The following is a 14,381-nucleotide window of genomic DNA, read 5'->3' as shown; positions in this document are numbered from 1 at the left end:
AAAAGAATTCTTCAGGGATCAACAAGACACAGACCTCATCTCATATTTGCAGTAAACACTGATTTACCATTCTGCAAATAACAAAAAGTGTGATTAAAAGTTAACCTTTCAGAAGAATCTGTAACTGAAACATCAATACAGCTCTGTTTTGGCAGTTATGTCATTTCTAAGACTTGTATAATGGTAGCATTTTGCTGGACACAGTATCCCTGCAAGCATATCTTCTGTCTTCAGCTGCCCCTGACCTTTGACCCCAGAGCAAGCACAGTCTGTTCAGAAGTTAGAATTATAAAAACTTCATGCATAATAATGTGATAAACTTCTGTAGGCTAATTTTGGAGGAGTTTCTGGTCTTTATGTAAAGCCACAGACAAAGACACACTTGCAAATGACTGTGCCGACTGCAAACATCACAAATGACCAGATGAAAATAGCAAAAACATGTATTTTGTTGAGTGCAATGTCTAAAGGCTAACATTGCCTTTGCTTACAAGTTAGAAATCTGCACAATGGCACAAATTGTGCAAACAGCACACTGCCTCATTTGACTTCATTGCGAGACAGAAGCAGCAGCAGCCGCCTCAAGTTAAAAGTCCTTGAATATAAAGGGAGGCCCGGCAGAGCTGATAAGATTGTCTCATCTGGCTTGCAGGGTTAAGGTGCAGTGAGCAGTGTGAGGGAAAAAAAAGCAGCAGGCAGGATGTGGCTACTATTAGGCAGGTAATGGGATAAGTCTGAGATGCATTAGAATCAGCTGAACAGAACCACACACTTCAACACTTCAGTTTTGTTCAAATGACTGTCACAGCCGCTGCAAACACACACCTTCAGCTTGTAGAGCGGGTGACGGGGAAAGAGGGGGGAAAAGAGGTGGATACGGTTCCTCTGAAGTTGTGCCAGGCTCGGGCATGTGCTCTTTCCTAATGGTGTCGGCTGGGAGAGTGGCATGGAGACTGATGTGCATGAGAGCTGTCAGCCTCTCCCCCCTCTCCCCGTAACAAATGCCACCTCTCCCTCCCCCTGACAGAATGGAGACAGAAGAGGAGGGGCTGAGGAGGTGAGGGATGGAGGGGAAGTGTGGGGAGGTGTGGGGAGGTGTGGAGGTTACAGACAGAACCTGTGACCCAATTGTGGCCACACCAGCTGTTTCCCTCCCTACCGCTACCATCTCTGTAGACCACATCCCGCTAATTGGCCTATACTGCCACACACACACACTCACACACACACACACACACACACACACACACACACACACACACACACACACAAACAGCACTTTCTAAATAATATCAGTGCAACTGCTTGTTCCCACTGAGAAGGAACATTTGCCTTTGCCTTAAGCTTTAGTTTCCCGATGATTGATAAGTGCTTCAAAAACATACTTCCCAGAAATATAAATGACTAGCTGCTAGCCCTGCGACCATGCAGGCTAATGTACCCCTTGACATGCACATTCGCATACAGACAGACTGATGACTGACAGACACACACTGCCACCAAGATTCTACGGAGGGGAAACTGAATTAATTGGTTTTCCCTTCTGTGGATAAGTCCTCCAAGTGTTGTGTGTGTGGCTATAATGGCAGGTTGCAGTGACAGGCAGGTTATTTAATAAATCCGGGGATGTGTAAGGCAAAAAAAAGGAAGGACACACACACGAAACAGGGAGAAGGACACCTCTTTTTGCTCTGAATCTTGTCTGCCATAGCCTACAGTGTCTACTCTGATTTCTTTTTTTTTCCCTGAAGACACTCAACACACACACACACACACAGAGCTCTAATCATGCACCCACATAAATACACTTAATCGCTGACACACTCACGCATGGCAAGAGCAGTACTGCAGACACATCCAAGCATGCACAAGTAGGGCTATAAAAGCAACACACAGAAACATGCACAAGATCTCGCTCAATCAGCTTGATTTGTTTGTTTCCTCCTAAGCGTTTGAGGATTCCTCGAGGAGGGGAAAAACTTTGTATAATCAAGTCAATTATGTCATTCAATCAAGTCGAAAATCATTTCGAGCCCCTTTCTCAGATCCATTGATTGCAAAGTCGTGCTGAATATTTGCTCGCTGCGTTCTATTGTGCAAATAAGCTGTCTTTATTTGGAAAGGCAGGACAGTGGCCGTGGTGGTGGGGTCTTCAACAGTACTTCCACAGACTGCGCAAAAACAAAGTCCTTCACCTTCCCTGTTTTAGTCAAAAAAAGCTCATAGAGGGTTTCATAAGGGAGGGATGGTTGCATATTGTCTGAAGCGAGGAAAAAAATAACAGTTTCTATTAATTTATAACAGCTCTTCTGTCTCCTTCAGGACATGGTGCATTATGTGCCCCATGAAAAATCCATCCGGAGTGAAATTGTTTAAGCTCAAGGTCAAGTGCTGATGTTAGTGGGAGTGTGTGCATGAGCTGAAGGTGACCTTGCCTGATGTGGAATATGACATGAGGGAAATGGATCTGCGCTCGGTGTGGGGAAATTATCTGTGAAATGCTGCCACTGTATCAAAGCCTGTTTGCGTGAGCCAGGGTGTGTGTGTGTCAGGATGGGTGTGTGTGTGGTATGCATGTCCTTGTATGATATTGTGAGCATATATGCCTCCCTCAGCTGGGGGTATTGGTCATGAGAACAGCATGGAGAAAGTTCTGCAGCAGACAGGAAATGACATCTGAGCCTCTGCTGAATGAGCTGGGTCTGAAATAATCTCTGTCTACATATTCTATGTTAAAAAAAAGTGTCGTTGATAGTTTGTAGTCAGAGGGGTATTGAGCAATCACGTGTCAGGAGGCTTTGGTGTATGCAGGATGGCAGTCTGTACAATGAGCAAAAGCAGGCGTAACGCAGTTCGCCATAATGACATCCCAGCTCCCATCGGTGTTAATCTGACGCTGATTTATTTATCTCCATGAACAGATATCTGCATGCAAGTGCAGCTAACTCTCAGTTCCAGATCAAACATTTCAGTCTGACAACAAATCTGCTTGATGCTGTGTCATGAAAGCCAATCAGCATTTAGGTTTCCCAAATATCTGAAACGCATGAGAAAGATTTAATCAAGCTGCCATTTAATGGAAAGCATTTTAATCTTTTTTATCCACTACAGACAAACTTTACATCTTTACCATTGATAAATCAGCTCTATGTTGTTTTTATGCAAACAAACTTAAGGGTCAAAAACTACAAGCTACACAAAAGAAAAAAGGTCTGGTTTACAGGGAAACTGAGACTTGCCAGTAATGATGAAACCTTAGATTTTTGCCTTTTAAAAATCTGCAGTGCTTTGTTTTCATCTGAGCCGACTTGTTGGCCCAACATCGCAAGTAAGACTTAGAAGACTATTTTGTTTTTAGTTAGGAGTGAAGCCTCAGTGTAACTATTAACAGTGACACTGAAACTTATCAGTAATGGTGCATTTTTACCAAGTAGTCCAGTTTGAGTTAAGTCTGCTTCAGTTTGAAACAGAAAACCCTTCAAAGGTTTACTCAGCCAAAAGGAGAAGAAGAATTACAAATTCTGGTCTGTATTGGCTAAGTATTGGCTAAATTTACATTAAGAGCATGAAAAAAAAATCAAGAAAGAAGTTTCTGAATATTATTACAGCAAAACCCTGGTCAATTTTGGGGAGACTTTCCTTCTTATTTAGTATTGTTTTTATTCTTAAGTTGTCCCCAGGACAGTTATTTGGTAGGAGAAGTTGCACAGTGCTTTACTCGTGACTAAGATGAACTTCTGCAGAAAGAAATAGTAAGGAAGTAACTCGGCTGCATGTAAGCTATGTTAATAACTTTATAATATCGTCGACAAAACTTTCTTGTTAAATCTTCCTTCCCCTTTACATCCATCTCTGTGCCTCTCTCTGCTCAGTTGGTGAGCTTGTTGTTTTCCCCCTTTTTTAGATAATTTTCTGACGAGACCAACCCTAACACCTAAAAGCATTCACTGACAAAAGAATGTACCTAAACCAGGGTCATAACTCATTATGGTAGATAATTTTACTGATCCACTTTTAGCTGGAAACACACCTTAAAAGATGACTGGGCACAAATCTGTGATTTGTAAGACAGAAGGAGGGGTGACATTTCATTTCTCTTAGAGCAACCAGGCTGTAAACAATTCAGTCATTCCCAGAAAATATTCACCATCAGGAAATATCTGATTGGTTCTGAAATTGGTTGCTGAATAATGTTGCCAATGTATGAAATCCAACATCATTCAGTTTACCATATTCGTTACTTAAGTGACACAGAAGCAGAGAAGAAAAGACGTACTGTACTTATGTTTCACACCAGAAGGGGTCTGGTGGTGGCAGCCAGCAGACAGTGTTTGTTTGCTGTGTATGCAGACTGCATGTTACTACAGACAAGCAGTGGTAGACTGTGTGCAGCTACTGCCATAGTTTCAGTTGTATGCTGATCACAATCGAGAATTATTTGTCTTACTGTCAGGAAATAAGCCAAAATTATGCTGCTGGCTTCTTGTAAGGCTCAAATTTCTTGACTGACTGGCTGTTGGAGAAGGAGGAGGAGGAGAGCTGGTGGTCTAAATACACACTGAAGGGAATACTCCAAACTGGTTAATCCTAACCAATCCAATGATCAAACTAACTTCTTTTTTCATCTTGATGGTGGTGAAATGGCGTTTGTGAGATCATGATTTTGATTTTTGAGTGTCAACTATATAGAGAGTGGAAATGGCATGCAGCAAGAGCCCAATGGCTGCAGTTGAGTAGTAACAAAACAATCCACACCACTTCATCTAAGCCGTAACTAACATTTCTTCACAGTTCATCCTTTTTCTGTTTACTACAATGTCAAAATAGTCTTTCTTTACTGCCATGTATGACTCAGAAATCAGCAAATGTTCACAATAGAAAGATGCATGAGTCAAACTGTAAATAACCCAGACAAATTTTGACGACATTTGTCATTTTATCATCTAATCAAGCAACCGTTGCAGCTCAAACTCAGTCACACTCAAAAACACAGCAAGCTTTGGATATAAAAAATGCTGGACTTTTAAAACTTGGGACAACAGTACATGCATTGAAGTGATGATAAAAATCAGTCTTACCTTCCCAAACTGTTCAAAATACTGCTTCACATCTTCCACTACTGTATTGGCCGACAAACCACCCACAAATATTTTCTTTGTTCTTGTGACCATCTGCAGAGAAAAGGAGGAAAAAAGATTAGAAATGAGGCTTTAAGTGAACTGTGTGAGCAGCACCTTTGAAGGAGCCACAGCAATGTGTCCTCTCTCTTTCTATACAGTCACAAATAGGTTTCAGAAACACTTCACTTAAGCAGTGATTTTATGGCAAGGTCACAAGTGCGAAAGATTCTGGCAGGAGAAAATGCTCCAGGCCTCTGGCTTCTCTTGGCACAAAAAAAGCCTGTCCGTGAATTTCTCCTCACAATGACATTTCAAATCAACGCTCTAATCAAAAGCGACTTCTACAGAATTAAAGACCTCCATTTCATCCATTAAAGTTTCTGTTTATCTTTGCTAAACTTCAATAGAAACAACAGAAATAATTTATGGACTACCAAAAAAACAATTAATGAGTGCGGGAAGATGGAATCAGAGTGCATTAAAGGCTCATTTAGTTTCAAACTGCAAGAATATTAAGGATTATTACCCACGGCATCAAAAAGGGCACCAACAGCTGCTGCAGAGAGTGAATGCTAAATTTAGGGGGAAATTTCTTAGGGCCATACAGTAAAAATTCAACACCAGTGTTAGTGCACAGATGATACAGGGTAGACTGCTTCTTGTTCAGATTATTCAAACATATTTAGGGACAAATAACTTTTAAAGCAGAAAACTGAGTTTCTTTGGTAATAAAAAAAACTTGAAACTGAAACAATTTCCTCAATATCTGATTAATGACCAATTCTTTACAATTCTTCTTTTTTTTAATCCCAATCAAGGACAGAGTGATTGATTTCTTTATGTGAAAAATGTTAGTAAAAAGTAAACTAGTACAAAATTAAGTCAATCTTAGTGTATATATCAACAGTCATATCTAATACAATACAAACAGTACATGCTTGAAAAAGATTGAGGTCATCTTTTTTTAAAATTTATTTCCACATGCTTTAACATGGGAACATATCCTTTATTTTTGTTGTTCTGAGGCTCATGGAAAAAAAAATAAAGAACGATAGTCAAACAGAGCAGGCAAGAAAGAGGTAGAGCAGAAATCGGCAAGCACGTGCTGCTTTTTAAGGCTAAGTGGTGAAACAGAAACAGGAGGTGTTTTTAAAAAATTGTTTCACAGCTATGATGTTCAGAGGACTAATGATGAATTGAACACCTCTGCACAGATGTGTGCTAAGGTACAGGGTTTTGTTTGTTTAGTGCTTAATGGTTTTCCTTCCTTCCTGCTGTGTGTGACTCTGCTCTTCCTTCTGTCACAGCCACCATGCTGCTTAATGTTTCACGGCTCATTCACAGACACTGACATTTTGTCTGGTCGTTCTTTTGTCTCATGTATATACACATGTTGCTTTCTGTTACAGATCCTGTTGTTTTTCTATGAGTTGTGGACCCGTGCCAGGGAACTTAACACAGCACAAAATTCTGGTAATATGTCAGCACTAGTGGGAGGAAGTAAACACAGTTAATTTCAACCTTTATCTACTTCTTAACAGTAATAACCCAAATATCCACACAGTGCCAATGTTGCAAATAAATCAAAGAAAAAAATATGAATGCATAAACAAATTAAAGAATCACAGTCTTTCCCCTTTGCTAAGCTTATTGATCGTTTGCACAATTTCTGAAACAGACCTCGGAGACTGCAGGGTTCTTTATTTGCTGATACTGCACATAAAACATGTTATAATTGAACAACACTGGTATTACTACAGCTCATGAAAACAGACTAATTAAAACTCAGACAAGTTAGTCTTTCTTTTTCAAAGGTTACAGAAACTGATAAGCTCCAGAGCTTCATGCCTCTGTGGAAGCTTTTGTGGTTATTGCTTCGCTCTGATCTGCCCTGACAGTAAGACAAAGACTTGCAGCCTGTTTCCACCCACCTCTAGTTATAAGACACACAAAGGTGATGCTAGAAATTATGTTTGATGTGCAGAGCATTTGTTCGCTTAAGGCTGTAAACACAATCTGTGTCTGATCCGCTGCTGTAAGTCTACTTATAGGAAAACAACAAGACAAATGAAGAGACACTGGTCCTGATCAAAGCTTTTAAATAAAAGAGCTGAGCACTGTTGTTACTGTGATCCCCATATATAATCCTTACTGCCCCGTAGAAAGTCCCACATTTACTCCTGAGATTGAGAATTTGTTGATATGATGTGGCATAAAATGATTTTTGATGCCTCGCTCTGTAATCTGTCTGGCAAACAAAAAAGGGCGCAGAAAAGGCAGCGGTGAAAGTCACAGCTCTGATCTCCCTCGGCTTTCCAGAATCAAACAAAAATAAATGATGGGGGCAGGATAAACATACTCGAGAGACGCACAGCAAACTATCAAGGAGGCTGAAAGAGTCTACCTTGATCAAAATGCTGACCGAAACACTTTCGATTTATGAAAGAGGCTTAACGCTGAAAAGAAGAAGCAACAGTCAGCTCAAGCCGAAGTAACCATCTGTCAAGTGCTTACCAGGTGCACACAGTCTCACAGGCGCATAGCCTGCACATATGCACACAGCCTCCCACACATGGACCCTCTCTTATTGCAGTGTGTCTTTTTATTTGCTGCTGTGATTTTTTTTCTTGTAATACAATATTGTTTTATCACAGAATGCAATTAAGCCAACTTCAGTACAAGAAAGAAAAGCATGTAAGGACAGCAGAAACCTATATGAATATAAAAAATAGAAATACATTTCAGTAGTCTACATTTACGCTCCCCTCTAACTCCAATTTGTGAGCGTTAAAGAGAAAAGAGATCCACGCTCAGCATGAACTTCAGCGCTGGAGGTGCTGGCAACTCAAGATGAACACCCGGGGCCCAAACATTGTCCACACAAGAATTTAGACGCTTTGAGCTGTGCAGGATCGATTTCACATTTCCCTGTGCTACTGGAAAATCATAACAACTTGCAAGCTTGAGTCTACAGCTAGGGGGCTCTCTTGCATGTAACCAACATAGATTTAAAGAAAAGACTAGAAGATAATTCAGCCCTGTTTCCAATTTGTCCCAAATTGTTGGGACAAATCTCTCTGCAAGCCAGGAAGCAATTTCTGTATTTAGCATTCTCTGGACCACTTTCTTTGGAGGAGGCTGTAAAACTGTTGACAGGAGCTTTTCAACTGCAGACAAGGTCAACTCAACTCTTTCTGTCATGACTGGGTTTTTTTTTTTTGTTTGTTTTTTTATTCAGGCTGATTGTTAATTTGTTAAACTTTCCTCAAGCCAAGAAAAGTGAGCTTGCAGCCCAGGCCAGCAGTAGGAACAATCCTAGGCATATTCAAGTTAACTCTGGGGTAAAGAGTTTACAGTTTACCTCTGAGTCTGGACTTGTATTGCTGCTCTATCTAAATTCTTGCTTACTTGACCAAAGCCTAAATGCTTGACTTTTATTTACCTCCATGAACAGAAAATGAATGATAAAAAAGAGCTTGAACTGGAGTCACTGGTGCCTCGTGTAACTAAACTTGTGTCTAAAAGACAATACTTGTGTCTAAAAGACAAATTCTTCCTCTACTGCAAAATGTTTTCTGACAATAATTTTCAAATATACTCAGGATTTCAAGTTCGGGTATTAAAGAAGCTTATCACATCTGATTTTTTTTTAATATATTTTTTGTGACATCATCTGTCTAATTCTTTAAACTAAAAGCATCATTTGCTTTGGTTTTCATTGAGCAACTAAGTCAGGATTTCAATTTGTACTATGAAACCCAATCCTGTTACCATCTTAACAGATCAATCACCAGGCTTACATGTTAAGTCAGGTCAGGTTAGATTATATTCACAACTCACTAAAGTGACCTAATGGGCCACACAGGGCAAAGTTCACTGTAAGTTATGTAATAGAGCATATGTGAGCAGGTTAAAGAAACAGCAAGACCACCTGTGATTATAAGGCTCTGAAACTCAGGTAAGATTGTCCCTGTTTTCTCTTTGTTCCAGGTTTTTTTGTGTACTTTAATTCAAAACCCTGAAAAGGACGCATCAAACCAAAGCAGCACAAACCGATCAAGGTAGAGAGAGTCAAGTGTGGGCGGCCAATAGACGTTACAACAGCTGGGGTCCAACTCTCTGTTACTTTAAGCTTTAAGCAGCTACATACTTATTACACCTTATTGTGAAGGCAAAGGCAGCAGTCATCTGAAAGTCCCAGATTAAGTTTTTTTTTCCATGGTTGTGTTGCTGTAATGTGAGAAAATAAAGTGGTACACTGCTGAAGTGTACCATGGTAATGATCATCTGAGGGTGTAATTGACAACCGAGTTGTTCAATTGTATTCGTTCGTATATTTCTTGTCCTGTATTAGCAGCTTTAAAGGCTCAAAGTCTAGTGTGGATTTTTTTTTTCCTACACAGTTCCATATGAACACAACTGGTGGACATACATAACACAAACTAACTGGTTGGGGTTACACGCTGGCCAGGACTCAGCAGCTGCTCCCCCCTCGTCTCCTCCTCCCAACATCATGCCTGAGGGCTCAGAGGTTATCAGCGATGGATTCTGCCGTTGGCAACCCCCAGCCAGACAGCTGCTGATAAACTGGCTGTACGCTTATTTATCAACATCACTCACTTTTATCAGTGCCAATCTAGGTTTAAAAAAAAAAAAAAAACAGAAAGTCAATGTATGTCTCCGCTGGCCTCTCTACATCGGCCGTTAGTCCCGCCTCCCTTCCGGGGCCACCCGCGCCTCGGTCATTTTTTGGCCTTGTTCTATCAAGCCGCAGCCAGTCAAGTTCTCAGCCCTGTCTTTAGACTTTGACATGTCTGCCCAGTGGCTGATGGGATTGCCTGACTCCTGGTACAACACAATTACTTTCTCTATTTTTCTCTCCATGGTGACAACAGACATTAAGCCTCATAGCTTTCTATTGTGTCCTTCTATGCCCCAGGCTGTACCATTTGGTGCTATTATTGTTTGAGATACTCCAGTGAGAGAAAGAGGTTATTCATCATAGTCTCATCTTCATGGGTGTTTGATGCATTTTTATGAAGAAAACTCAGGAAGAAGAGAAAATATATCTTTTTTTCCATGTGAATCTGCAGCGAGTACAAAAACTCAGAGCTGATTGGATGAAATGGCTTTAGAATTGTGTTTAATTTGAAACAGATCATCCTACATCTTAACAAATGTGTTCTTATTTCAACTGAATCACACACTATGCAGTACTTACCACTTGGGAACAGAAAACTCCCTATACTGCATTTACAGCAACATTAGTTCTGATCATTTGCGTCCAGCTGGTGTAGTTTTTCAAACATCTTTTTCCACAACATTTCAATTCAAGCTGACAGATTTTAAAAATGGACCACTTCAACCCAGTTTTTCCTTTAACCCAATTTTTCAAACATTCAGTTATTTTTGCACACCCCTAAGAGACAGTAAGGAGAGTTATGAGTGTGCACATCAGAGTGCACGTGTGCTTGAACATGACTGCGTACCTAATTTTTGAGTGTGTGTGTGTGTGTGTGCGTGTGTGTGTGTGTGTGTGTGTGCGTGTGTGTGTGCGTGTGTGTGTGTGTGTGTGTGTGTGTGTGTGTGTGTGTGTGTGTGTGTGTGTGTGTGTGTGTGTGTGTGTGTGTGTGTGTGTGTGTGTGCGTGCGCGCACGCATAGAGGCCTGCAACAATTACAGCCCGGGTGCATTAGCATGGTAATAGAAGGCAAGCTGCAGATACATACAGAGAGAAAAATGTAAAAAGCTTCTGGTGCACTCTTATCGACACCTGTTAGCAGTTTTTAACAAAGACTGACAGAACAAAATGACAAATGATTCTCAAAATGGTAGGACCTTTTTTTATGAGGTTGACAAGAAAAAAAGCAACAGAAGTTCTCTCTTGATGTCTGTCACTTTAGTTATGAAAGCTAGTTCTAAATTGTTTAATATTTTAGAAAACACAAACCCTTTTAACTCTGCAGTAAAAAGAACATCCAAAGCCTACAGTGGAAAGTTTCTGCCCATTAGAATGTCAATTCATGAAGTATTTTTAAATGTCTATCAGAGCAACCTACGCTAGAAACTTATGTAAGTCAATAAACCATAATTATTGCTAAGTGTTGTAAATGCACTGTAAAAAGCTAGAAGGTGAATTGTACTTTTTCTCCCCAGATTTTGCAAAACAAACAAATCAAGTACTGGTTTAAAACTATTCTGAATAAAGATGGATGCATCTCGTACATGCTACCAATTATTTAAATAATAATTTAGTGGTTTTTCCAGGTTTTTCAAGGTCATTTGATTTCAGTGTTGGGTGGGCTCTGCTCACTGGGCTTTAGGGGTCTTCCTTACACCCATAAATTTTGTATGTAGGTGTCTACATCTATGGTTTTGAACTAATGCTGCCATTGATAACCTATCTACCATCATAACCCAATGTGAGAATGTGTGGCTGTATGACTGCCGTGATCTGGAAGGTCACATGCTGAAGTGTCCTTGAGCAAGGCACTGAACCCCAAATTGCTCCCAATGTTACTCAGTTTTGTGTGAATGTGTCTGAATGGTTAGCAATGGTGAGTTCAGTTAGAACTTTGCGATCAGTGAACGTGGCATGGATGGGTGAATGAGACTAGCCGTGTAAAGCACTTTGAGTGGTGAAATCGACTAGAAAAGCACTATATAAGTAGTGGTCCAGTGTCACAAACCGTGTCAAAGCATTGGCTTTGGAAGCAATGAATAGAGATCAGAACCTTTTTTTTAACTTTTAACTCTACTCTTCACAGGATGCACAGTGACAAGGTAATCTATTGATGAACAGTTGTGTAGCGCTACTGTTTGAACTTGACAGAAAGCAAACTTAGTAAACTCAGTTTGTAGTATAGTTTGGGACCAAGCTATATTTAGTGCTACTCACAACCTGGTGCTGTTAGCCATGTCCATAATGTGTGATGTTAGCGAATCCTTGTTATGTCCAAATAGTGCTCATCTACCAACTCAAACCTCACTAAGCAGAGCAAACAAAACATCACTCTTCATTTTATTGAAAGACTCTCAAGTTTAAACAGACCACTGCACAATAACTGCTGCAATGAACATGATCACAAACAGCTTGGCCTGTGTTTTAGCCTGTGCTCTATCACTCTCCCATTTTGCTTTCTCCTTCTTTTCTGCCTTTTTAATTTTGCCAGTCCAGCTCTAGAAAAGGGCCAAATCAACTGGCCTAGATTGCGCTTTCGGCTTAGTCTATATGTGGTTTCTAGTAGTTCAAAGTGGATTAATTAGCATCATCTGTGATATAATAACAGGTCTAAGATGCTATGAGGTGTGCTCTGGCTATTATTAGTTTTCCCTTTTTTTTTTCTTAACTCAAACAGGAATAAACACGCAATGATCTACTTCTGCCAGATTGTTGTCACCCCAGTTGCCCTGTTGCCTGACTGTCTTATCCTGCTCTTTAGTAATATAAAAATGTGATTACAGAACGCCCAGTCAGATGAAGCAAAAAAGGTGGCCTTAGCTTTCTATTGCACAGATTCAAGGCCTTTGATACTACAGCTTTATTTCAAATCATTTCAAACAGGGTAAGGCAGAAATATGATCTCTACCACGGAGTTCCTGGAATGTGCATGGTCACCCAGTTTAGTGGTGCACTTACATAACCCAGTGATGTCAATGACAAACATGCCATGTGAGGACAAGAAAAACAGAATTCTTCGTTTTGCAAAAGAAAAGGACTCTCCCTGTAAGAGGTTTTAAATGGAGTCACACAGGACCCTGTGGATAACAAACTCCCACAGATAGGGCTGTTATTGGTTGCATCTGCACCATTTTTACTTTCAAAAAAGAAGCACGACTAAATCTGGCAATATTTGTTTTGAAATCTACACACTTCACTTTGATCCTAACTTCAGTGATTTGCATTCTGTTTGCTTGCTAACACTCAAGCTAAGAATAGCCACCCCTAGATCACTGGCAATTACAGTTACATGGTCCACGTTGACGAGTTAGTGCTGGAGGTCTCACAATGTGTAAATAATGTACGTTATTGTCAGTTCACATGAAAAAGAACAACCAATCCCCAGGTCATGTAAATACAGTCCAGAGAGTACTTAAAACTGACTGCTTTGTCTATACAGCTCAGCAACAATATCCTTCTCCTAGCTACTCGCCTGAAGCACACACACTCTCTCTCTCGCACACACAAACATTTGGCAGCTGCTGACATCACAGTGAGTAGCAAGGAAGAATGCGGGGGCTAACATACTGGGAGCATGAGCTTGACACCTTGTAAATCTCAAAGGTATTCAAAATATTCAGACCCATCACAAACATTGTACATGCAGAGATAATGAAAAGAAAGAACACATCTTTTTATATTATGCAAAGACTTATGACAAAAGTTTCTTATGTTTGGGACACAATAATGCATGCTATTGTGTCTTAAAAATCAAAGACTCATTAGGCTGTTCGCTTCGATGTAGGTACAGTGTTTTAATTCATTTTGAATATTCAGGCTTTATCCTTTGCTGCAGAAATCTGCAAAATCACTTCATTATGGTCTGCAGGGGGCCAAGTGTTTATATTTGGAGCTCCAGACACAACCAAGCCGACCAGACTGGTAAAAACAAAAACATGTTAAAGATTTTTTTTTTTTAATTTATTTATTTGAAGAAACCTGGGAACCAAAATTTGACCTTGTTGTGTTCAGAAAGTGAGTGACTCTGAATTCTCCATACAGAAACTTAGATCATAAGGTTTCAAAGTCAGCTTAGAGGGGACTTTTTTGGCCAATCTTCACAAAAAATGCACTGAAAATCTATGCAAAGAACACACAGGCAATTTGGCCACTTAAACACACCACTCCAACTCACAAAGCAACAGAGCAGACATGGGAAATATCTTTTCAGGCCATGCCAGGCTGGTGTTTATCAAAGTCACTCAAGACCAGCCTGTTTCGCTTTGATGACATGAATGTACTGACGGATTTGCGTGTGTGTGTGCATGTGTGTGTGTGCGTGTGTGTGTGTGTGTGTGTGTGTGTGTGTGTGTGTGTGTGTGTGTGTGTGTGTGTGTGTGTGTGTATGGTGTCTTTCCTTTTTCCTTTACTAAGTGTAAACAATGCACCTCACTCCTAATCCTTAATAATATTGTGCTCCTGCTTTAAGAATGTGCTATAAAAAAAGATAAGCCTGCAGCTAATAATGCTGCGTAAAATATTGTTATTATTTCTTTGTGGAAAAAATTCAGGAACTTCTACCTGTGGCAACAAACAAAAATT

The 14,381-nt window shown here is 40.2% G+C and overlaps 1 protein-coding gene across 12 annotated transcripts in view; it reads right to left on the bottom strand.

The window, feature by feature from the left end:
• LOC141791451 (RNA-binding protein Musashi homolog 2) overlaps positions 1-14,381 on the bottom strand; it is a 311,762-nt gene that overhangs the window by 210,119 nt on the left and 87,262 nt on the right. For all 12 annotated transcript variants that reach the window (XM_074671944.1, XM_074671945.1, XM_074671943.1 and 9 more), the window contains exon 6: positions 5,079-5,171. In XM_074671944.1, the coding sequence (XP_074528045.1) occupies positions 5,079-5,171 (93 nt within the window). The remainder of the gene's footprint in view (positions 1-5,078; positions 5,172-14,381) is intronic.

Source organism: Halichoeres trimaculatus, unplaced genomic scaffold (genome assembly GCF_033239565.1).
Source record: "Halichoeres trimaculatus isolate MK-OKI-2021-1 unplaced genomic scaffold, fHalTri1.1 fHalTri1_scaffold_6, whole genome shotgun sequence".
In the NCBI taxonomy this organism is placed as follows: domain Eukaryota; kingdom Metazoa; phylum Chordata; class Actinopteri; order Labriformes; family Labridae; genus Halichoeres; species Halichoeres trimaculatus.
The sequence above is the reverse complement of the archived record's forward strand: the minus strand, read 5'-3'. Positions and strand labels throughout refer to the sequence as shown.